This window comes from Cornus florida, unplaced genomic scaffold (genome assembly GCF_030987335.1).
Source record: "Cornus florida cultivar Cherokee Brave unplaced genomic scaffold, ASM3098733v1 CherokeeBrave_3.0.0_Hap2_Chr05, whole genome shotgun sequence".
NCBI lineage: Eukaryota > Viridiplantae > Streptophyta > Magnoliopsida > Cornales > Cornaceae > Cornus > Cornus florida.
In genome coordinates, this window is record NW_026775575.1 from 108,432,610 (window position 1) to 108,458,651 (window position 26,042).

General features: G+C 32.8%; 4 protein-coding genes and 1 non-coding gene across 5 annotated transcripts; 2 read left to right on the forward strand and 3 right to left on the reverse strand.

Moving 5' to 3' along the window:
- The first annotated feature begins 99 nt into the window (after positions 1-99).
- Positions 100-872, forward strand: LOC132308412 (uncharacterized). Its single transcript, XM_059806486.1, has 2 exons — positions 100-341; positions 487-872. The coding sequence occupies exons 1-2, from the start codon at positions 100-102 to the stop codon at positions 617-619; spliced, it is 375 nt and encodes a 124-aa protein (XP_059662469.1). The 3' UTR covers positions 620-872.
- Positions 845-13,240, reverse strand: LOC132308409 (uncharacterized). The gene is made up of 14 exons (XM_059806483.1): positions 13,016-13,240; positions 12,788-12,855; positions 11,872-12,072; positions 9,689-9,786; positions 9,119-9,312; positions 8,810-8,991; positions 7,029-7,373; positions 6,863-6,927; positions 4,926-4,974; positions 4,652-4,808; positions 3,006-3,090; positions 2,843-2,912; positions 1,881-2,021; positions 845-1,275 (listed from the first exon to the last, which is right to left on the reverse strand). The coding sequence occupies exons 1-14, from the start codon at positions 13,125-13,127 to the stop codon at positions 961-963; spliced, it is 2,082 nt and encodes a 693-aa protein (XP_059662466.1). The 5' UTR covers positions 13,128-13,240; the 3' UTR covers positions 845-960.
- A 1,742-nt stretch (positions 13,241-14,982) lies between these two features.
- On the reverse strand, positions 14,983-18,274 carry LOC132309932 (GDSL esterase/lipase At5g55050-like). The gene is made up of 5 exons (XM_059808184.1): positions 18,025-18,274; positions 16,153-16,283; positions 15,647-15,877; positions 15,255-15,510; positions 14,983-15,155 (listed from the first exon to the last, which is right to left on the reverse strand). Exons 1-5 carry the CDS (start codon positions 18,272-18,274, stop codon positions 14,983-14,985), a joined length of 1,041 nt encoding a protein of 346 aa, XP_059664167.1.
- A 3,304-nt stretch (positions 18,275-21,578) lies between these two features.
- LOC132308413 (GDSL esterase/lipase At5g55050-like) lies at positions 21,579-24,440 on the reverse strand. The gene is made up of 5 exons (XM_059806487.1): positions 23,978-24,440; positions 23,041-23,174; positions 22,419-22,655; positions 21,989-22,244; positions 21,579-21,898 (listed from the first exon to the last, which is right to left on the reverse strand). Exons 1-5 carry the CDS (start codon positions 24,234-24,236, stop codon positions 21,678-21,680), a joined length of 1,107 nt encoding a protein of 368 aa, XP_059662470.1. The 5' UTR covers positions 24,237-24,440; the 3' UTR covers positions 21,579-21,677.
- TRNAF-GAA (transfer RNA phenylalanine (anticodon GAA)) lies at positions 22,730-22,802 on the forward strand. Its single transcript has one exon. It is a non-coding gene; the product is annotated as a tRNA-Phe (tRNA).
- Positions 24,441-26,042: the final 1,602 nt, after the last annotated feature.

Genomic DNA, 26,042 nt, shown 5'->3' on the forward strand with positions numbered 1-26,042 from the left:
TACCTATATGTTAAAACATTATCCAAATTCTGTACCTATGGCATTACCAATCATAATAAAATTGCAGGAAAGGAAATAATTCCGAACTGGGCTTCAACTATGTGGTGCCTTCTTTCTCAATCTTCAATTCTTCCCTTGGTTTTGCAGCTCAAACACGGACAACCATTAGAGACACCTACACTATTTTGGCCCACCAGCTATGAACCCACTACGCCTCTGCATAGGCAAAACATTCCAACCGCAATTCATGTGAGTACCGAGGCCATCAACACTTCAATTGTTCTTGGTGTCACTGCACCAGCAGAATCCGGCGGTAACATAACTGTCTTACTTCAAACAAGGTTGGTTGGTTCTCTTCACTTCCAATTCAATTATATTTCTACGATTCTAACATGCTTTATTAGAAAGAATGATACAATAATATCAATATCAATGCTACAATAATATCAATGTTTCAATAATATCAATATTCGACCTGGTTAACAGTGCAGTTTTTCTCTTTGTGTACTGGATTGCCAACTTTGTGGTGCCGGATATCATCTCCAAGGATCTTCAGTTCGACAAGACCAGCGAAGACCAGAGAGCTAATGTTGATAATCTTACAGAGGATAAGAAATGAAGCGTCCGGGTATGGAGGCTCCAAACAGCACCAAGAGGCAGCAACACGAGTCCTTGGCAATTCAGAATCTTCTTCCGCTCTGTATACGCTTTGTTGTTGTCGTTGTCACTCAAAACTACATTGAAATTTTAGAACCCTAATCGGGATGTCACCACCTTAATGAAAGGTATTCCTGTGACATGCAATTTCACTGGAATCAATTCAACAATTAGAATGCAATTCATGGAGATCAAAAAAGGCCTTTCCATTTCTTCATTCTTTTGCAATCAAACGAGATACAATTCCAAACTAGGCAGTTCCTTTAGCTGGTTATTCAAAATAATCTACAATTGCCTGTGAGATCAATTAAATTTTGGGACAACTGTCCAATCATATTCATCCGGACAGCTGGGTTTTTCTTTTGGGTATGCAACGTCGGGTTTGGGAGGCTTCTTTGAAAAAATAGATGAGAATGATGGGCGTATCGAGTTTTCTTCTGAGTTGTTTTGGTTTCTTGATACTGGTTTTCCTGAGTGCCTATTCTTGCCTCCAAAGAAGAGGCTAAGCCTCCTAAAACGACGTTTTGGTTCACCTGCAGGAGTGCTTTCTTCTGGCTGTTTTAATATCTTTAGAACTTCATCTGGGTTCAGAAACATCGTCTCCACTGTTTCATACACCTACATCACAAGTTCAATTTAAGAATTTCAGAGGGTCATTAGAAGTACTGATTTACCATCACATCCTTGTTTACCTACATACAGTTAGGACACAGCTTCTTTATATAGGTATATAGATAAAGATTTTTAATTCAAACACATATTCAATACTTCTTAATACTCTAGCCGTGTAACGAATACCTCTGTATGTCTAGACACGTCAAATAGGTCTTGAAATTAAATGTACCAATTCTAGAAATAATATCATAGTATAATTGCGTTGGGGTGGCGGGGAGGAGGGGGGAATAGTTTCCCAGTACTTGGAATTTACTTTTAAAAGAAGAATTGAGATATAATAAGAAAATTTTATGTCTAATTTAGTCCAAAGTTTATATGCACACAAATTTTTTTTTTGATAAGTTTATATGCACATAAAATAACTCAGGACTTATTTGTATTCTAATTTTTTAAAAATTGTCATTTGCTTGTGTGTATTGTGTTCATATATCAATGCTTGTGCTTCATAGGTGAGTAGCAACATTTTTCATGATCAGATATCCAAACCAGCACATGCCAAATTAACCCAACTAAACAAGTTACAATATACAATCAGTTGAATAACCTACCTGGCATATATCATCGACTCTCTCTGTCCACATGCTGCCTTGACAAATTGTGACAACATAGTCTTTGCACTCACAGAACAGCTTTGACAAACTACTATCTGTGGGAAGTGAGGCCTCGGCTAATACAAATCCGGAACACAGCTGAAAATTGTAGAAGACAAGACATCATTAGCTTAAAGTTATAACTTGAAAAATATAGGTACCACTAGTTAATCCATATATTCACCAACTTAAAAATAATAACAATCATAATAAATAACAAAGATTATTTGTATTCCTTGTGAAACCCTGCCTATGTCATCACTCGAAATTTCTTGGCCCAATATTGGCCAACCCCCGAGCTACAAGGCCCAATGCGAGCCATGATTCATAATTGGAAGGAAAAAAAGAAAAAAAGCATGCACTGTGATAACAAGCACTGGCATGTTCCAGTTCCAAGTAATGGACATGAACTGAGAAAGCAGTGAAAGGTTGATGTATGGGGGTTAACTGAAGATATGGCTGTAAATAGAGTAGAATGGCAAAACAAATTTATGCATCCGGTCCCAAATAATCGTGACAATTTTTTTTTTTGAATTGAGCGCCACAAAAATTATGTTACGCAAATAGCATGACGCTAACCATTAAAGACTTCTGATGAATGCTGATGTAAATTTTACTGAGGTATCAAATATTTCATCTATTAAATGCCACCTGGCTGCCTAAACATAATGCTTGATTATTGTATGCAATACTAGTTAATAAATGCAGTCAGTACAGAGAAGAAACATTAATATACAAGTACTTGCAGGAAAATAAATGTTCGTTAATGAGCAGCATAAAATAAATTGCAGTAGAAGAAAGTGATCATTTTTCCATTTTTCTTTTTTCTTTTTTTTATATTAATTATTTTATTTTTTGTTTTGTTTTGTTGATAAGTAAAAGAGAGCACTTGTGACATGAAGATCCACTGGAGAACTTACAAGAGAGAGAAAAAGTTGTTCCAGAAGCTCAGAAGGTGGGATATCCTCTAAGACATTTAAAATACCTTCCCTATGGATTCAAAGCACCATGCAGATCTTGTCAGACAACTATTAAATTAAAAATTTCAAAGATAATGATATTAATTGAATTCTTCCTACTCACACAGCCAAATCCTCATCAAAGAGGGGTGCTTGCTTAACAGCTGGAACTGGTTTCGCTGTTTCCCACAGTTCGCGCCACAGATTACCTAGACATCAATGAGTAATCACTACCTAAGTCTACATAAGTTTTAGGGCATATAAAAGACAGTGCATCCAACATAATATTGAACTACTATTACAAGATAAGACATATATTCAGATCTCCCATTTGCTTGCTCACTTTTGAGGACATACTATAGAAATGAACTTTAATACTTATGCTCATACAAGTCATATAGGGTAAAAAGACAGAATTTCCACCTTTTAGACAAACAGGTGTCCCCATAGAGAAGGAAAAGAAAGACCAGCAACCATCTTATGTTACACAGATTATGAAATGCTGGACAAAACCTTAGGTCATACTACATGAAATACTAAGTATAAATTTAGAAGCAATACTCTGTGCATAATTGAAAATTTAAGGAGAATATTGTTTTTAAAAAAAATAAAAATAAAAATAAAAAATAAAAATAAAAATAAAAAAACAACTAGAAGAATCACTCTTATCGAAATTCATTATCAGTAGAGGAAAGATAATAAAAGAAGTTCAGTTGGCATAAGGCCTCTGCCCTCTGGGCATGACCTGGAGGTATTTTATTCAACTCCTGGGGACTTCAAGCCTCCACCATGAGCTTACCCAAAACACGTGGTTTAGGGGTGATTGAAGTTGTCCAAAGGGAATAGTCCCCCTCCCAAAGGGGGTGGGGACATGCTCCACTATAAATAAATAAATAAAAGGACAAATTTTCTTTTTTTAAAAAAAAAAAAAAAACCAACAAGTATTAGCCGACTGTTTTAATCCTATCATATATTAAAACTACCAAACAATTAAACATTCACTCTTAAAGCCATAAAAATAATCTTCACCTAGCACAATAATTCAAGCCAGAAGCAAACACTGTCATGTAAGTACCCCAAATCATCCACAATCTATCAGAAAAGTCAGTAATACATCAATTCAGGATAAAATTATGGTACATTCTCTAAGTAGAACCGTGATTGAAAAGATTACTTTTTAACTTATTCTAATAAAAATCATTAATTTTATTAATCCTGCTGAAGGACAAGAAAAATGTCAAAAAGAATGTGGATGGAGGCTATAACAGAACATAATTTACTTGGATTTGATTGATCCATATTCCAGCTAGAAAAGACAGATCCATGTAGCCGAATGAAGTAGGGGGACTATGGGAGTAAGGTTGTTAGATTGAGTTGAGTTGACTTTAAAATTTAAATACGTAGAGTTCACATGTTATTGTCATTATTTTAACAATCTACCAAAGTTGGGACGCTGCTTGGCAAAAATAAAAATAACCAGCTCCCCATGACCACTGGGTTAACCTAGGTGCCCAGATACCTAATCTGATAAATCTGCCCTCGCAAAAAATTAACACCACCATTGCTTGATGGAATAAACCCAAAAGTAAATAAAGAATATACACAATTTCGACAAAAATAAAAGTAACAGAGGACAAGACATGACAATAAAATTAAAACGAATGCACACTTGGTTATATCCATTGGTTATCCTCCTTCCAAACATTGGAATGCAGAAAAGGTGAACAATGAACAAAAATTTACTATGTATGATGAAATGAGAGTATTTACCTTTTTTCTGCATTCGACTACTTAGTTGACCTCTTGTAGACATTAAATCACTGCTATCAACAGTGTCTTCAGCTTCATTCGTCATCTCGGTTTCCATCCAATCAGGGGGGGAGTGCCATCTTACAAAATCTTCTAATATACAACCTGGGTTTGCGGCCTACATGATAACAGAAAATCACATTCAGTGTCGATATTCTGACATTCTAACCACAAAAGGCAGATATGCCTCTTTGGGATCCATGAAAGAGCAAACTTATTCACTATGAAACTTCACCTTGAAAGCCTGCATGTCTGAGAGAAGTTGAGAACATCCAGCACCGACACTGGACATACAAAAACAAAGAAGTTTTTAGGAGGGACTTAAGAGAATAGGCGAAAGTTCAATCAGTAGAAGTAACGAAGACCACATATTAAAAAAAGGTGCATATCACTGCCCTTTATTGAATTGTTGGCATCATATCAAGGAAAAAAAAATGCTAAATGAGAAAGAAAAAGTTCCTTGTGAAGCCATATTTGTTTTCTAAATGTTTTAATTCTAAAATGACGAGGGAGTGTAAATCCTAGGCAAATTAAATTCAAAAAATATATATATGCACACACTCACGACTCTAACAATAAAATAAGTTCGAAATTAGTAGTGCTAATAAGTAACAAAGTGAAAAGAATTCGAGGTTTCTCAAAGATAAATATAGAAAGGAAAACAAAAAAAGAAATGAGGGAAACACAAATTGTATTGTTATTCATTCTAAGGAGACCAAAAAAGAAAAAAATTACATCAACTTTCTCATCTGTACAAAGGGTGCTCTGTTATAACTTCCTAGGTTTGAAATAAACATTACAGTATATGGTATATCAGATCATTTTGCTGGAGTTCTTCCTCAGGAACTTGACCACCCTGGGCAATCCAAGATGGAAAGCTACTTTAGTGGCACCAGTACACAGTCATCTCTTGGGGCCATTCACATGTTTTGAATGCTTAGCCGAGTCTTAAATGTGGCTTTTATATATAATTTAATGTTTCTTTGTTGATCAATCAATTAAGTTTAAATTAAAGGTCTTTATGCCATCATACTTACAGTTTAAGTGACACAAAACCACAAGGGGCAGACTGGTCACTCTGGTTATTTTCTTTTTGTTGGACAAAATGGATGGATGGATGGATGGATGGAGAGAGACAGAGAGAGATCTTATAAGAGGATTGTTCCAGCTTGTATCGGACACCTGTTGGAGAATTGTTAATAACATTTCAGCAAGTAGCATATAAGAGGATTGTTCTAGTTCGTAAATTGCAGCATTTGAGGAATTGTTAGTAATGTTCCAGCCTGATACAGCAGCCTTTTCCTTTTCCTTTCTCTTGGAATTCAGATGTGGGCGCCTAAGCTAATACTTTGGTTTCATCTTGCTCTCAGATTATCCTTCTTATTAAGTGAATTGCATTAGATCGAATTATTAAAGCTTCATTCTCTCAACAAAAAATTCCATAAAAAAAACCATTATAAAGTTACTATAGTCTCTCAATAATATGTTTAAACACACATTAGTAAATCCACTTAAATGTCAACATTTTCAATGATAAACTGACAACTAACCTAAAGGTCCTGACTTGCCAACCATAATCCATTAGAACATCAACAGGTTAATCAACACCACGTCTAAGTAAATAACCTGCTCAAATCAAACTTGTATTATACAGTTTAAGTTTCACTTAACATTGAATGTGATTTTCAAGCTCATCAAAACTGTATGATTGATTCTATAGGTCTAAATCCCCAATGGCACATAATGCTCCCACACGGTGTTTCTGACTAAGGGCAGTTCTACATTCTTGAAAGATGTTCCAACTCTCAAGCATTAACTGAAAAGTGACTTTTTAGTGAAGGAATAAAATTATTGGATAATTAATTAAATCTCCTTCACAATTCAAGAAGTATATAACTGGTTACATACAATGTCAACCAAGCACTGGATTAAAGATATTTCTTCCTTTTTCTGTTTGAGCCTTTGGGTGTGTGTACTTTCAATGTCAACACGTTTCATTTTCAGAAGGGCTATCTATATCACTTAAAAGCACCCATAGAAGGGTTCCAGATTAACTCGCTGTAACTGTATAGTTAAATGGTTAAATATAAAAATTCTCGGGGGAAAGAATATAAAAGAGATTGAAAAGGGAACGGATAAAAGGCATTTTGTGAATATACTCAGGACACTAACCTCCCTGTTCGTAGCACAAATTCCTCTGTTTCTTTGATAAGATCTTCGGTAAGCAAAGGCCCTTCCTACATATGCATATATACACATAGATCTGAACAACAATAGGAAGTTGAAAGGTAAAAAAAAAAAAAAAGGTAACTATTAAAAGTTTGATGCATGACCAAACCTGCGTAACAGGAGTATATACAGGTTCACCAGTTTCAAGCATTGTTAAATTGTCAAACAGTTTATCAGCTCCCAACCGGAGAACAAGTTCCCCAGTACTAATACTAGCATAGAGAATAGTGCTTGCAGGAACCATGCCGTCAGAAACAGCAGATTCTTCAACATTTGAATTAGCTTGACTAATTACAGAATCCAGCGATTCAGTGGCAATTAAGCGGCGCCTTTTTCTGGAGACACAACAGTTGATAACCTGCAATTGCTGATACAAGAGACAGGAATTTAAGTCTGGAATTTCATCTGGAGGGATGCCAGGAACATATTGTTCTTCAGACCAAAGTCTTCTCAGCTGCACATCAAAGGATTCAAAGAGCACTCTATCAGCAGAAGATCAACGATAGAAGTCATGTCGATGCATCGGATCTCAATGCAATGAAGTTATAGACATCAGAATAACAACATAATTAAAATTATAAGAACTAAACAACTACTTCTTTGGATAAAATGTACTCATGAAGATATAGTGAAGTGGTCGAGAAACACTTCTTCAAAAGGAACCCAAGATACCAGTGTGTTCCGAAGTCATGAAACTAGAGTTCAAAAATTTGTAAAAGATCCTGAATGTCATTTATGGACAAAAATGGAAGTTGTCGGTCATAACAGCAGAAATAAAACTACCATGTGAAATTGTGAGGCCAATTTACCAGTTAAATCTTTCAGTAAGCACATATTAGTCATTGGCATTCCATAAGTTGACACTTCCCAATCTACCTAATCAGCAAAATGATGAAAAGGACAACTACAGGGACATTGTTTTCTTAGCTGAGTACAGATGAATTTCCATATATATGAAAATACCACTGAGTATCGAATCCTAAGTTCATTAGGAATGATTGTGGAAAAACTTTGAAAGAAAAAAAAATTGATAAGCATGTATGACATGACCACATCGGTTGAATACGTAGTCTAGATGAAGAAAAAAGTTAACATCAGCAAGGCATGCTTTGGCAATCAGTCCCTTAGCTGTTAAAAGTGAGTCCCTTTAGGAGAATAATTCTGAAAGATTTGCGGAAAAATAAAGCAGCCGTTCAAAAAAGAATAGCACTGCAAAATTTTGGCAAAACTTCACTCGGGTGGTGCAGTCAAGAAGAAAATTTAGTGCATGGTTGCAGAGTTCAACAGAAATATTGAAGATTTTACCATCGTCAGGGGACGTATCAACCCTAAGGAATATAAAAAGTAAACTTCAATTCCCTCTATATTTCTGGAGTTCCATAAAAGTCAACTCCCCTCTGTGTTTATGGAATTATGATGACCCTTAATAACATCGATGTCCACCAATCAATACTTTCAACCAATGATAGCTATAGTGACGGAGTCTATCTAGAGCGTTGGAAAAGGTGATGCAATTTTTTTAATTTTTTTTTGGAAGTTTAAGCAACTGACATGTTATGGGGTTACTTGGTGCCAAGTCTCGAACCCATGCGCTCCAAGAGCCAACAGGAGGCATCTTACCAGCTAGGCTAGAAGACTTTGGCGAAAAGGTGATGCATGATAAACAACTTCCAGAAGTAGTCTCAAGGATCAGGACTGAGCTTGATCTAGCATTATGTTACAAGCAGAGGATTCATGATATTTAAATGATGAGTAAATCTCAGTAACAATAATCATGTATTTGATGAATTGTTGAAAAAGAGGCATTAAATGTAACACAGACGAAGATTTCCTTTGTTGTCGATTGTATATATGGGCTTTGATAATTTGAGTTTCATTTGATACACTTACTTCAGCAACAACCCTGAACCAAAAGAACGCCACATTTTTCAGGGTTCTGAAGGTTCCAATGGCTTCAGAGAGCTTGACAACAAAGCTTCCAGGAGGAGCGCCATGAATATCTTTAGCTGAGGACGTCATATTTGTAAGTGTTTCTGGACCAGAGTCGATTTTCCTTTCTGGAAAATGTCCTTCTGTGAATATCTTGCACATATTACAACGGAAGTGAAAAACCATCAAGAGGTAATGCAAAAAAAATAATAAAAAATTCACTCTTAAGAAAATATAATTTTATCAAGTCCCAAAAGTATGCATGTAAACCTGCTTCAAGTAGCGAATTGATCATCGACAGGACTTTCTCATCAGCACCAAACTCAGATGTAACTTTTTCTTCCTTTTCACGGAGCACTAATGACTTCACCGCAGAAAAGCTCAAGCCAGCTCTCTCCATGACAGGTGAAGAATCTCTGGATGATGCCAGAAGATCTTTCATTGACTTGAACTTTTTTCCAGCCCTAGAGAAGGGTTCCCAGAAGAAAAAAAATGTAAAAATGCAGAGTGCTGAAGAAATCTTTTTTACCCAGCATAAATTTGTTAAAGAACACAATTTATAGGAAATAATAGTTTCCTCTCCTCTAAGGGATGAGAAGAATGAAGTTGTAAAAGTAATATATCATATTATGAAGTGCTAATAAAGGGAGGGCAAAAATAAATAAAATAATATACATTATCATGTCATAAGATAAGCATTTGAAAGTCTATCATGGTATAAATTTCGAATACTGATCTTCTTTTATGAAAGGAATGCAACCAATCAGAAGATTTTACAATCAGAAAATTTAAATCACATAAGCAGTTATTTGCTAAAATGCCAACAAAGAAAAAACTTACTCAACATCTATAGCTAATTGCTTTATGACAGTTGTTGGAGGAATGATACCCACGTTCCTAGTATTCACATCTTCTGCTGAGGAACCCATTTCTGAACCCTGAAACATACCAATCCCATTCACTCAAATAATAGATAAAGTGCTTTAAGTAAATCCATCATTTTCAGCACCAAAAAAAGTCAAGGTGTTTTTTCATCAATTAAATATAACCACTCTTCAAACTGTTGAAGTATAAGAACTACAAATACATCCAATGTCAGTCCATCTCCGTAGTTAAAAGCCCATTAAGGGTTGTTGTGAGTTACATTTTTCAATCATGTTAACCATACAAGCTTTAAAAACAAGCACAGAGTGTGGTTTGGTTTTGTGTATACTGTATATGCAGACAGATTGTGCCCCTGTTAACACCTTTAGTGGATTGATTATATCTAAATATCTGTGTGCGCATGTGTGTGTGTGTGATGTCATGTGTTTCTCTTACAAAACCTTGCAAGGCAATTCCCACAGGTTAAGAATAAAATCTTTTGGTGTTTTAATTTTATGATTTTTCCAGGACCTCAATCCCAAACTTCTGTGGAGCCTGGCATTCAATCCTAATGGACTAGTGATGTATAATCCGAGGTAAATGTTCATTAAACTGTACTATAATGTTTCTAAATCTTCCACATTCTAACAATACCTGATTTACACTTTTAGCAAGTTTGTATATTGCAAAACAGTGATATTGATATTCCTATTTATTTAGTGCTTCACATGGTCTCCAAAGAAATCTATAACATCTTTCCAGCTATTTGGCATGGTCTAACAGAAAGTGCATGATGTGAAAGTTTGGTCTAACAGCTATTTGCCCGGTGGGTCAACGATGAAGGCTATTTACTTGTTGAGGAGACTAATGGAAAGATATAAGGAGAAGAAGAAAGATCTCCATATGGTTTTCATTGATTTGGAGGGAGCCTCTGATAGGGTTCCTAGAGACCTAATATGTATGATTTTAGAAAAGAAAGGAGCCACAAAGAGATACATTGACACAATAAAGGACATGCGTGGTGGTTGTGTGACTATAGTTAGAACAGCTCTAGGTCTAGAGGAAACAAGGGAATTGCCAATTACTGTAGGCTATAATTAAGTCCATATCTTTTTGCCTTGGTTATGAATGAACTGACGAGACACATCCAAGATGAGATTCATTGACGTATGTTATTTGCCGATGATATTGTTTTCATTGATGAGATTAAAGGAGTTAAAGCCAAATTGGAGATTTGGGGAGAAGCTTTAGAACTAAAAGGGTTTAAGATAAGTCGAAATAAAACAGAATATATGGAGTTTAACTTTAGTAAATCTAGAAAGATAAATGAGGATGTAGTGAGGATTGAGAATCAAGAAGTACAAATGAGTGACCATTTTCGTTATTTAGGTTCACTTATTCATAATGAGGAAGAAATTGAAGATGACGTTAATTATAGAATCAAGGCATGATAGGTTAAATGGAGGAGTGCATCTAGTGTATTGTGTGATAGGTGTATCCCCATACGATTGAAAGGGAAGCTCTATCAAACAGCTATTAGACTAGCCATACTTTATAGTACCGAATGTTGGGCAGCTAAGAAACAACATTTGTATAAAGTAAGTGTGGCAGAAATGCGAATGTTGAGATGGATGTGTTGTAAAACTAGAAAGGATAGAATTAGAAATGATCATATTCGGGAGATGGTTGGAGTAGCACCAATTGGTGATAAAATGAGAGAAAATTGGTTGAGATGGTTTGGACATGAGCAAAGAAGACCTTTAAGTCCATCGGGTAAGAAAAGTGACATAGGTCACATTGAGGGTAATTCTAGGGGAAGAGGAAAACCAAAGTTAACGTGGGTAAAGTTAGTAAAGAGAGATATGATAGCATGTGGATTAACTGGGGCTATGGCCTTTAATGGAGCAGAATAGAAACATAGGATTCATGTAGCTGCCCCCGAGTAATTGGGAAAAGGCTTGATTTTTGTTGTTGTAGATTCCAGTTATAGTATCAATACTTTTTTTTGGTAAGTAGTTATAGTATCAATACTTAGAATTATAAGTGTATAAACACCTATGCATTTATATGATAGTAACAGAAAACTAAGACATCCAAGGATGAACACACACACACACACATATATAAATAAATAACCAAAAAAAAAAAAAATAACTTACCTTTGATTCAGAAACATCTCTCACCCTCATCATGTACAAATTTTCATCAAAAATTGTGAAGGCCATGGTTGCATTTTCAGCTTTCTCAATGTCTTCAATTCCTTTTTTCCCTATTCTTATGTTTTTCAACCTCTCCTGCCAATCCTGTTTTGTCTTTATTGGTGCTGGTTTCCGCCTCAGATACTTTACTTCATGGTAACTCTGTGCCATTACAATTTTTTACGTTATTTCATATATATTTATTTATATGAATATATATACATATTAAAATCACTACAAAGTAATCCGCTTCTAATGAAAAAAACAAGGAAAACTAGTGAAAGGCATAAGCACATATTTCTGAATAATATTAATTGTGAGTGATCAATACCTTCCAATAATAAAAATTTGACAAACAATTAAGGATAATAAGATAGATATTGAAAATTTTCTACTATCCTCTGCTTGGTGCTGAAAACATTTAATTAATACTTTCATACATATATCCTTATGTACTCATATAGATGAATATGTGATTGTGCTTGTGAAAGCTGAGTGAAATACAACTACTTGTTTCAGTTGAAACAATATTTTTCACTTTTTGTAAACCATCGAAACACTACATATAAGTATCAAATTTCACTTTTCTTTGCTATTTTTCAGTTCTTTCAGCAGTTAAAAACAGATTATCATTCTGAATCCAAACAAATAACAAATGCAAATTCTCTTTGAATTTCCTCAGCTTTCTCAGCATCCAAACAGAGATTTGCCGCCTCCGAGAAACAATCAACGCATGAAAATTGATGAAAATTGAACCGCTACATTCTACATTCTTAACAGGTCAAATTTCAAACACAAATAGATTGAAAGCAGATTAAATTCTACTGAAATCAACAAAATTCTTTAAATTTAATTACAAAAAAATTAACAAATTCACCTTTGACTCGGCGTCGTTGCTTGGAGACTCTGGTCTTGAGGTCGTATTCGGCGAGAATTCATCAGAATCTTCTCAGATTGAACCGATTTGAACGTTCGTTTGACAATTGATAGTTCAAAAAATATCAGAAGAGACCAAGAATTTGAAAGTGCAAATATTGTAAAAAGAAAAAGAAAAATTAAAAAATCTGTGATCGTGATTAAAATGAAAAATATATATATAGTGTACCTCGATTGGTTGTTAAATCAGATTTTTTAATGTCCGTGAAGACTCTCTCCGCTTTAGCTGCCGCTGAATGGAAGGCCGTCCTCGCTCTCGATACAATGGACGACCCCTCCATTTCCTGCGCCAGAGTGCGTAGGTTAAGCCAGAGAAAATCGCGAATTCAGAGGCGAAAATGAGGACATGTTTGCAGGCGAGAGAGAGAGAGAGAGAGCAGACGAGCAAATACTCAATAAGACTCGAAAGTGTGACAGATATATTTATATATATGGTAGTATTTTACATTAATAAAATCCAATAATTAATTTGATCTATTTACTACTTCTTGGGCTCGAGCACTAGTACCATTCTCGAGCATCAGTGGATGATGGTGGATGGTACTCATTACCCATATAAAATTGTCTTTTTTTAGTCAAAAACTTCTATTTCAAATACAATTATGTTTTAATAAAAATATATATATTGGATTTCAAAGTTGTTAAATTGGTGTACCTATAATAATTAATGTTTAGCTGAAATCAAATTCAAATTGAGTTTTGATATAAGTTAAGATTCTATCCAATTTTTCTGTTGACATACATTTGAAATTTATATTGTGAATATCCACTCATATTCATTTCTTTATCCATATTCTAGTGTATTCTGGTGGAAAGGATGAGAAGAAATTTTATTGTATTGTAAACATAGGGATAAGTAGTAGACCTATCATGTTAAAAATCAGAAAAATATTAAATTAAAGATTAAAATTTTTGGTCAACTAATGTCGCCATTGGTGTATTGCCTACTTAGTTGTCATTATCTTATAAATAATTAATGTTGTCCGTGTACGTAACATATGGTAGCCACTAGCCAATTATTAAATACATTTATTTGAGCATATTAATAAAATGTTAAATAAATTATTTCTGACAATTTGAAAACTTGTAAGTGACACATAACTATCATACTTATCATTTATGAATGCAAACATTCACAACTATTCTTTTAGGACTCCATCACTCAAACTTAAAGAAAATTGGTGGACTAGTTTACTTTGCATATGAATTTTAAATTAGTGTAATCAAAATAGTGTTACAATTTTCTGAGCTTTTGTTTGTAATATCTAAATATAGAAGTTCTAGGAACCACTTTAAAATTTAGGGTGGAATTTGCCGGTAATGGATGTTTGTTCTTTTACTCAAAAAGAGCGCCAATTATAATGCTTAATTTTTATAAAAACAGTTATTTTGCTTAATTAAAAAAAATTACAAAGTGTAACTAAAATTACTAGGAAGTTTGCATATATTAGCATGTTGAGAAGTTCTCAGGGTCTGTATGTGTGGACAAATCTTAATTAAATTAAGTAGACTTGTTTTGATGAAAATTATAAGTACCAAAAAGAAAATACAAAGTAGACAGTATCTACACAATAAGAAACAGATTATGACCAATAATACTTACCTAATTTACGAAATTGGAAAAACTTTCAATTGCATTGAAGTCATTAAATAGGTTTTTTTTTTTTTTTTTTTCATTTACATTTTTTTTTCACATGATAAAATAAATTTATATTATCTTTGGGAGTACGAATAGGTAAATTTATGTTATATTTGGGAGTACTGAATAGGTGACTTGGATTTGAGATTGAAAGAAATTTAGTTTAAAATTTATACTTTTTCCAATCTCAAATCCACGGCACAAATTTGAAACCGTCAAACATAGTATTAATAAATATTTGAATTTGAAGTTTATCAATCCCACCAACAAAGCCCTGAAGCATAACACTGTAGTTTAGCTTTTCATTAGTTATGCTTCATTGTTCCAAAAAAAAAAATCAATGAAGTTAAATCTGAATTGGGCATTTATCTCTTGTATTTATTCTCTTTAGGAAGACAATTAACACATCTGCATTGCATCATTTGCATGTTTATATTAACTCAAGTCTAGACAGCAACTAGGTGCTTCAAATTCATAGATAATACATGGTGGTCTTGTCAATCCACAGAAATTAGATCCACGAAAATTCTAGCAGCTGCCTCTGTGGGATGATATAGATCCCAAAAAAGATGATCACTTCTGTTTGAGCAATACGAGGATGTGGGTATACATGGAAGCTCAGCATTTAAGAACCCCATTCCACAGCAAGCAGATTGAACCTCTTTAAATCCTGAAATCAAATCCAAATTATAAATTTCAAGTTTCAATCAAATTCCCAAAAAAAAAATTTAAAAGTAAGTTCTTTGTGGTAGTGTGGTAGTATAGGTACCATAAGTTGCTGGTTTTTGAATAAAATTAAGAAATGCAGTGTATGCATCAAAATAGGAGTAGCTGATGTCCTTAAGCTCTGATTTCAGTCCTTCCAACATTGGCTTTAGGCCTTCATTGTACTTAAGAGACCACTGATTTGCTTCTTCATTGCATTCCCCAACCCCCGTCTTGTTCTGATACCTCTGTGTTGGACAGCATCCGATCATTCCAATCCCGGTCACCACAAATTTACGTGCACCAAGATCGTGCATCCTCTGCAGGCGAGAAGAAAAAAATTTTGTTTTTATCAAACACAAATCAACCAATAGAATAGTAGTAATACAAAAATGCCAATATTACCCACTTATGGTGTAGAATAATTGTGGAGGGGGTGTTAAGGAAAGTGTATACCTTCAACATTTCTTTGAGGGTGAGAATTATTTGATCAACAGGTGGAGTGCTTGTATTGGGAAGGTTAGATTTTGAACTGAAGTGGCCCAATAAGTCATTGCTTCCAATAACAATGGCAAACAGAGAATTTGATAGATGTTGCAGTGCACCAGCAGATCCTAGCTGTTGCACGACGCCTTTGTACACAACTGAATAGTAGTCTACTTGCTCTGTCAAAGAGATCGACTCTTGCTGCAAACAAATACACACATTTGATTAGTATAAACAACATTAACAATATACAATTTGCGAGGATAGCCCAGTCTTGAGAGTTTTAGACTGAACTTTTTTTTTTTTTTTTTTTTTTTTTTTTTTTTGGAGTATGGTCCCACAATACACATACCAGCTATTTGAAAGCCGGAGAACTTACTTTCAGAATTCCTGTTTTAGATATGATAATATTAATTATTTAATGACATTTGTTTCGTAAGTGATTAATGAATTTTTTTTTTTTTTTTTTCTCTTACAAAGACTACCTGTGTGGCACTCAAGATTCGAGCACCCCCGGACGCGAAGCTAACACCGGTGACGAATGCCTTGCTATCGTTCGATAGAGATAAATATGGTGGTGGTGAAGTTGGTAAGCCCACTTTCTCAGCTGCCAAACAAATCCGTGTGGAAAAAACGATTAAGTTAACAATAATACAATCCACATCTAGATAGTCATACATGATTTGAATTTTCCAAAAATGAAAAAATTCTATATAATCCGTCATAGACATAATTTAAAAGAGTAATAAGTAAATAACTTGAACAACACTAATTATATACAGTTTTTAGTTTTGCTATCACAACTCACAAGAAGCAGAAACATGAAAACGAATAACCGTTTTATTAATTTTTATTGTTGTCACAGTATTGAAAACATAAAATAATAACAGCATTTATTATTACATATTTGTTAAAAGATGTACACAATATTTTTAAAATATTTTATTTTTTTAATTTTTCATTACTACTAGAAATCTGAAAATGTAGAGAATTTATGCAATTTAATTATTTTACAAATATTTACATGATAATAATATACAATTTAAAATAACAAATTGTAATAATACTCAATAAATAATTATAAAATAAGATATACTAAGACAAAAATGTTCTAACCAATTATGTATATAAATATATGTATAGGCATCATCTATACATTTATTATATATCATATAGTATATTATAATAAATAAAAATGCTAAATAATATATCTTATATGTAATAAAATGTATAATGTATTATAATATTATAATTTAGTATTCACATATAATATAATATAGATATGGTATGTAATAATATAAAAGATATAAAATATAATAAATGCTAAATATTTTTGTCTCAAAAAATATTTTACACTACTATATAATATATTATATATTAAAGTTATATATTTTAATTAAATAAGATATAATTTACCTTATTATATAATATATTATATATATATAAATTATTTTTTATTAATATTTAATATGTAGCATCAATATATAACATGAATAGCATAAATTTTATTTGAAAGTTTGTGTGGTAACAGTAGTGAAAATATTTTTACCAAAAACAGAGGATATACCTTTTTTTAATGTATTCTCATTTCTTCAAAAAAATGAAAAATATTTTCTATTATAAAAAAAAAAATTATTATTATTAAAACAAAAAACGTTTCTGGTTAGTAAACCCAACTTATAATATACTTTTTATAAATGTTATATATATATATTAATTATCAACCATTAGATTCATTTAGTTGCATAGTTATATTATATACCATCTTATATATTAACAATTCTCCACTCTATTAAAGCGATAAAGATGAGTGGATCTTATTTTAATATGAGCTAATTAGGAGTTGTAGATATGATTTTAATATGAGCCAATTAGGATATGAATTAAAATATTCAATCTAACGATGCAAATGTAATAACTAAACCGATATAAATTTTGTTGATCTGATTCGAATTTGATCTGTTGACAATTTGGGTCAGAGCAATTTGATTGTCAACTGTAGTGCACATACAATAAATTTTCCATATGATGATAAATATTCTAATTTTCCTGAGATGTCTATAGTCACATTATAGATCTTTTATTACATCAAATGTACTTAAAAATAAGTTACACATGGATAGGATGGATGATGAGGACAAGAAAATAGTAAAAAAGATTAGATAAACAAGACAGTGTGATTAGATAAATTTTTATTTTGTAATGTATCACATGTAATTAGTCGGGATCATTTAAATTTTTTTTTTTTTTACCTGTGTGGATATATATGTATTGATACAAAGAAATAGTTAATTGATAAAGTGAAGAAAGTGAAAGTGTTTAATTATTGAGAGAATGAAGAAATTAACCTAGAAAATCAGCCGTATTTTTGCCGTTACTAAATCTTCCGGTAGGCTTTCCGCCGGGATAATCGATGCCGTTATGGGGGAAATTGGCTTTATCAAAAGAATTCTTGAGGTAATTGTTATTGCCAACATCTACCAGTGAGTCACCAAATACGTACATTGCAGCAACCTTCTCTGCTTCACACCAACTACTCATCAAACCCAACATCAACAACAAATACAAACTCACTGCTCCTGAAACTTTACACGCCATTTTAATTACCACTTTAACAATTCCTTCTCTCTCTCTAATGAATTTGGAATATGGAGGGGAAGTTGGGTTTTAAAGGGTTTGGAGGAGCAAACAGTCCTCTTTAGTCTTTTTCGATGCCATACATTTCTTCTGTTTCATATTAGTTGTACATGTGGGGAGTCGGGACATATAATTAATGCATTGTTTCCTTTTAATATTATGCGAATGTCATTTTTAATTTAAATATGTATTATATTTTCAAACTTAGAATATTTTTGAAAATTTAAAAGGAAATTATGAAAAAATAATATTTTTTTTTGTTTTAATTTTTTTAAGGAATAATTAATTTGAGACATCCTAATAGAAAAAGATCAACTGCTTGTTGCTCTGGTATTAATTGTCTATGAATTCTATTCCCCATACAGAGAGATTAAATGTAACACGATGTTTCCAACTAATTGTGAAATATTACAAAAATCCGTCTCATTTGCTCGGTTTCTTTCAATTAAATGGGGTTAATATAATGCATTTAATGACCAAACGAAAAGAGGTTGATTTTCATAATGTGTAAGTTTAATTGATTGATTGTACAAAACTATGAAAAACGAGGAGTAATAAACTACTTTATGATGTTACCGTCGAATTGAATATTATACCATTGTTTTTACTTTTGTGTTTTTGTTCAAAACTTGCTTCGTATTCAAAATCAACGTCCAAAAATTTCAAAGTTTGTGCAACTAAAATTACTTCGTCATAGCTACGAAGAAAGAGCTATCAATGAGCTCCCAGAAACTTGACCGAGTTGGTAAGGTCACAACCTGAACTGCCTTAGGTTTCAGGTTCGAACCCATCTATCGCCATTATAACTCTTAACTGAAATTGTTGCTGAGGTGTGAAGACCGTCGACAGCATTCCCGGTTTGTAGCCTGGGGTGGGTCCCAAAGGAGCCCTGCCCAGGTGAGTTCCGGTGCCAACAAAAAAAAAAAAAAAAAGCTATCAATGGATTCATACTTTTGCAGTACAAAAATAAATAATAACAATAAAATAAAAAATTCACAGCTTTCAATATTGGAGATTAGATTAAGAATGTGGCACCTATTTAGTTTAGTCCCAAAGGTGATAGGAGGAATTATTAAATAGTTGTAAATCACTAATACTTTGATGTAATTCAATCAAGATTAATGTCACACACCTTTTTTTTTTTTTTTTTTGGTCCCTTTAAAGAATGGAACTCTCATCATTTACTTTAAAAGGTAGAGGATATATCGAACTAAGTAAGTATGCAGCACTACCTAACAGTTTGAGTTTTTTAATAATGGGAAAACATCTAACCGTTACTGTTAATATCAAAGTCAAACTTAATCCTTAATTCGGTATTACGCAAAGCGACCGTCTGGCGTTATGTGGATGGCCAACTATTAAATACATTTGTTTGAGCATATAATATTTCTTGCTTATGGTAATTTGGTAACTTCATGAAAATTAATCCAACTTCTTTCCTTTTTTTACAAGTCATGAATTCACACATTCACAATTTATACCTCATGTACTCAACCTTGATGTAAAGTGTATGTCTAATTTAATCCGATGATACTTTACCTAATTTAAGAAAACATTCAAGTCATTAAAGTAATTTTTTAAGTCGATGATACTTTCCTAATTTAAGAAAGCATTCAAGTCACTAAAGTAATTTTTTTTGGTTTCATTTATAGCTTTTGGTCCGCATGCTATTTTAAAAAAATAAAATAAAAAATAATAATAAAATAAAATAAAAAGTAAATTAAAATCTAATTGATATATAAAGTTATAAAGCGTTGTCTTAAACAATAACCAAAAGTTATAAAGTTTAGATCTAATGTAAGCCAATGATATGTACCTAATTTAAAAAATCTAAAAAAAATTCCTCAATCGCATTCAAGTCATTAGAAATATAATTTTTGGTTCATTTACAGTTTTTGGTCCACATAATGTATTTTTTTTAAAATAAAATATAAAATGTAAACTAAAATCTAATTAATATATGAATTATAAAAGTACTGTCTCGTATAGCAAACCAAAAGTTGTAATTGATTCACACACAAACATCAACGGTGTGTGTTTCAATCATAGCCCTTAATTATTATAAAGCACCCATGTTGTACAATACTGAATCCCGCCCGACCCTTGTGAGTTGCAATTTGGAGGGTAAAACTGCAAAGCTTCTTAAAATCTTAGATATTGTGACAAATTTTAATACAAGGAAGACAAATGTTAGAGAATGGAACTCTCATCATCTACTTTGAAAAGATAGAGGATATGTGTGACAAGTGGACTTGTCCCATATCGGATTGGATGGGTATACAATATTACCTAATAGTTTGAGTTTTTTAATAAATCGGAAAACATCTAACCGTTACAGTTAGTATCAAAATCAGATTTAATCCTTGATTCGGTATTATGCAAAGCGGCCCTTCTGGCATTATTTGTATGGCCAACTATTAAATACATTTGTTTGAGCATATAATATTTCTTGCTTATGGTAATTTGGTAACTTTATGAAAATTAATCCAACTTTTTTCCTTTTAAAAAAGAAAAAAAAAAACACTTGTAATCTAGTTATACTTCTTAGCCTTCCAAAATAAGAGGCATTGTTGATTCAAGTCCAACAAATAAAAAACAAAAAAAAAAATTGTTTAACAAGTTATGAATTCACACATTCACAATTTATTCCTCATGGACTCAACCTTGACGTAAAGTGTATGTCTAATTTAATCGGATGATACTTTACCTAATTTAAGAAAACATTCAAGTCATTAAAGTAATTTTTTAAGTCGATGATACTTACCTAATTTAAGAAAGCATTCAAGTCACTAAAGTAATTTTTTTTGGTTTCATTTATAGCTTTTGGTCCACATTCTATTTTTTTTTTTAAATAAAAAATATTAATAAAATAAAATCTAATTGATATATAAAGTTATAAAGCGTTGTCTCAAACAACAACCAAAAGTTGTAAAGTTTAGATCTAATGTAAGCCGATGATACGTACCTAATTTAAAAAATCTGAAAAAAATTCCTCAATTGTATTCAAGTCATTAGAAATATAATTTTTGGTTCATTTACAGTTTTTGGTCCACATAAAATCTTTTTTTAAAAATAAAATATAAAATGTAAACTAAAATCTAATTAATATATGAATTATAAAAGTACTGTCTCGTATAGCAAACCAAAAGTTGTAATTGATTCACACCCAAACATCAACAGTGAGTGTTTCAGTCATAGCCCTTAATTATTATAAAGCACCCATGTTGTACAATACTGAATCCCGCCCGACCCTCGTGAGTTGCAATTTGGAGGGTAAAACTGCAAAGCTTCTTAGATATTGTTACAAATTTTAATACAGGGAAGACAATTAATAATTATGCATTGCTTGTTTGTATTACTTGGTCTACACGGCAATTAGCTGCTTCAAATTCATAGGAAATACTTGTTCTTTTGAACCCTCGAAAATTAAATCCACTAAAAATCTAGCAGCTGCCTCTGTGGGATGATATAGATCCCAAAAAAGATGATCATTTCTGTTGGAGCAATAGGAGGCAATTGGTACACATGGAACCTGAGCTTTTAAGTCCCCCAATCCACAGCAAGCAGATTTAACCTCTTTGAATCCTGAAATGAAATTCAAATTAGTATAAATTTCAAAGTTTCAATCAAATTCCCAAAAAAGATGAAAGTGAGTGCATTGTGATGGTATGGTACCATAAGTTGCTGGTTTTTGAATAAAATTAAGAAAGGCAGTGTATGCATCAAAATAGGAGTAGCTAATGTCCTTGAGCTCCAACTTCAGTCCTTGCAACATTGACTTTAGGCCTTCATTGTACTTAAGAGACCAATGGTTTGCTTCTTCATTGCATTCTCCATTCCCAGTCTTGTTCTGGTTCCTCTGTGCTGGACAGCATCCGATCATTCCGATCCCGGCAACTACATATTTACGTGCACCGAGGTTGTGCATCCTCTGCCCTCGAGAAAAAAATAATAATAATTAATCAGACACAAATCAAGCAACAAAAATGTTAATTGAGCCGATATGTTTTAGTGGGATCCACCTCATTCAATGGTGTAGAATAATTCGCAAGACATTTAAATGATTTTGAAATGTTTGTTGTGGGAGGTGAAAGTGTTTTTTTACCTTCAACAGTAGTTTGAGGGTGAGAATCATATGATCAACATATTGTTGTGGGGTGTTTTTCTTGGGAAGTTCAGAGCCAGATTTGAAGTAGCCCAGTAAGTCATTGCTTCCGATCACAATGGCAAACACAGATTTTGACAGATGTTGCTGTGCACCGGCAGATCCTAGCTGTTGCACTACCCCTTGGTACACAACTGAATAGTAGTCTACTTGTTGTGTCAAAGGGATTGATTGTCGCTGTCAAGCAAAGACAAATTCATAAACAACTATCAATACTATATATTATATAAATGGAAGCTACACAACCACTAGCGGGGATAGCTCAGTTGGGAGAGCGTCAGACTGAAGATCTGAAGGTCACGTGTTCGATCCACGTTCACCGCATTCCTTTTGTTACTTTTTAATTTTGGGCTTGGGCCAGAGTAAAACAAACAAAAGTAGTGTCCCACTAAAAACAGTTTGGGCCCAGTAGGCCACAGTCTAAAACACAACCATGACTCGGGTTTTTTGGACTTGAGTTTTTAGCCCACCAATATATTGCCCCTCTAATATTAATATAAAGCTAGAGAAACAAAGACGACAAATATTATTAATTAATGACTAATTTGCCATTTTCTCTTACATAGACTGCATCTGTGCCATCAAAGATTCCTGCACCCCCAGAGGCAAAGCTAACACCGGTGAGGAATGCCTTGCTGTTGTTCGATTTTCGTAGAGATAGATATGGTGGTGAAGTCACTAACCCCACTTTCTCAGCTGCCAAACAATCCATGGAAATAAATAAATAACTAAACAATAATAGTCATATTGCTTGAATTTCCGAATAAATAAAATAGAAAAATCTAGATGGCCATAGACACATATAAGCACAGTAATATTGAAGTAAAAATGAATCAAGCTGGATATTAATAATGAACTATTAGAGCTCTTTTATGTTCGTTCATTAAAACAAAAGAGTAGAGTCTAAAATCATTTATTGATATAATTGACAGACTTGTTTTATCCAATTATAAGACGAATCTGATACGATAATTAATAATTGAGATAAATATTTATAAAATAATTTCTATTCTTTTTGAAAGTCTCACTGCAAATATCCAATAATTCTTAGCATTACTTTTTACTAAATATCCAACTGGATTGATTCAAAACTCTACCGGTGCAGCTCAAAGTCATCCACGTGCAACACAACACATCCACATATGCCCATTTAGATTATAAATTATAAAATATCAATCAATTACCTACACAAAAAGGCTTTCACACCAGTTTGACTGTTGAAACTGTGGTAAAAACACAGTAAAATTAATTTTCCGGGTGGTGTTGGTGATTTAAGTTATGTATTAATTGATAATATACACACTAATTTTGGTGAGATGTGTATAATTACGTACCATCACATGATCACTATTACACCAAACTTACGTAAAAGTTATAGATTGATAACGACAAGAAAATAGTAGCATGTGAGTGCGTATCTAAAGTTACTTGATAAAGTGATAAAAGTGAAGTTGTTTAATTATTAATCATTGAGATCCAGATTGATGAAACTAATTTACCTAGAAAATCTGCCGGATTTTTGCCGTTACTGAATCGTCCGGTTGGTTTTTTGCCGGGAAAGTCAACGCCGTTATGTGGGAAATTGGCTTTAGCAAGGGACAGCTTGAGATGATTGTTGTTGCCAACATCCACCAGCGAGTCACCAAATATGTACATAGCAGGAACGTCCTTCTGAGCTTCAGACCAACCACTCATCAAACCCAACATCAAGACAGAGAAAAACAAAGTAGTCACTCCTCCTGAAACATTGCAGGCCATTTTACTTATAGCAGTTTAGAACTCTCTCTCTCTATATGTGTGTGTGTGTGTGTGTGTGTGTGTGTGTGTAATATGAGTTTGGAATATGGACTGCCGGAGGGGTTGGGTTTTAAAGGGGTTGGAAAAGCTAAAGTTTTGTATGGTGCAGAGTGTGAATGGGTGGACGTTTGGAGGAGCAAACAGTCCACTTCTCAAGTCTTTTCACGTTATATCTATCTTTATATATATAGTGGAAGGTGTTGTCACATATATAGAACTCTATTTTGACTTTTTTCTAATTTATTTTTATTCTTGTTTTTGCTATTAGTAATTGTCAATAGAGAGATTAATAAACCTCGCACGCTGTTTTATAATTCAAACGAGTCATGAAATATTACAAAAATTCATCTGACTTGCTCTGCTTGTTTCAATTAATTTAGAATGGGGTTAGTGCATTGAATCACTAAATTAGGAGGTAGATTTTCGTAATGCTTAAGTTAATTGATGCATTGTACAAAACTATGAAAACGAGGAGTAATAAATTAATTTATGATGTCACCATCGCATTGAATATGTCCATATTCTGAGATATTGCACCGACATGTTTGTTCAAACTTGTTTGATATTTAAAATCACCACCTAAGAATTTTAAAGTGCATCTTTTTATTTTTTTTATTTTTTGACCCCAGAAACATAATAGAGTTTTTGAGACCTTGCTTTTAAATTGTATGTAAAATAAAAATAATAATAATAAGTGTACCTGTTTTTTTTAAAAAAAAACTTTTCTGATTTTGATCAAATATGTGTAACTAAAATTACAATCATTTCGAGAAAAAGTTATCACTTGATTCGCACTATTCTTATTAGAGATTACAAATGTGCCCCCTCTTTTGTTCATTAATTAACTAGGGGGAGTCTTAATAGACTTAGTTAGTTGGATAAATTATTAAATAGTTGTAGTAAATCATTGGTGATTTAGTTTAATTTAAAATTTTTAATTAAAAAATAAAAAGTAAAAGGTAGACATTAAGGAATTGGAGTGGAGACTATGTGTTGTATTACTGCATTAAACAAATTTCATTAATTACATATGTGTGAGTTGAAATCCGTTGATTCAACACAATATAAGAAGAGCTTGTTGGTAAATGGTGATGAAAGGAGAATTTTAAAGTGATCCCAGCTTTGATAACGAGTTCATGGGGTTTAGATTTTTACTTGAAATGTTGTGGTCAGCATGGTATCCTGGAAAAAGGCACAGCCAAACATTCAACCCACATCCTATTGTTTTTCCAAATTTTTACCCGGAAAATTTGCATTAACTTTCTTTTTTATGTGTACATTTTTTATTGTGACAATTTAAGAGAACCTTTTCTAGCAAAATTAAACTGTTTGATAGCAATTATATCTTAATTTTAAATTACTTTCTAGTTGGAAAAGTTGTTACTTCACTCACATTCAAAGGTGGGACAAGGGAGAATAAAATACTTTTGATTGCAGTTCCTACAAGCCATATCTCATTTGAATTCTTATATATCCTCCATATTAATTTAAACATTTATAAGATTATTCTCAAGTCTTAATCATATCCATTTCACGTAGTCTCATGAAATGGAATATAACCACTGGTCTCACACTACATTTTTAATGCAAAAGTCTTGAATTTATTACAGGACAAATTAATATTATACCTAACTCAGATATTATTTAGTGACCTAATTGATAAAATATCCAGCTCCCTAAACCGGTGTGTCTGTATTCACATTTTCCTCTCCTTGATTTGTCCCTAAAAGAATAATAATAATAATAAATAAATAAAAATCAATCTGG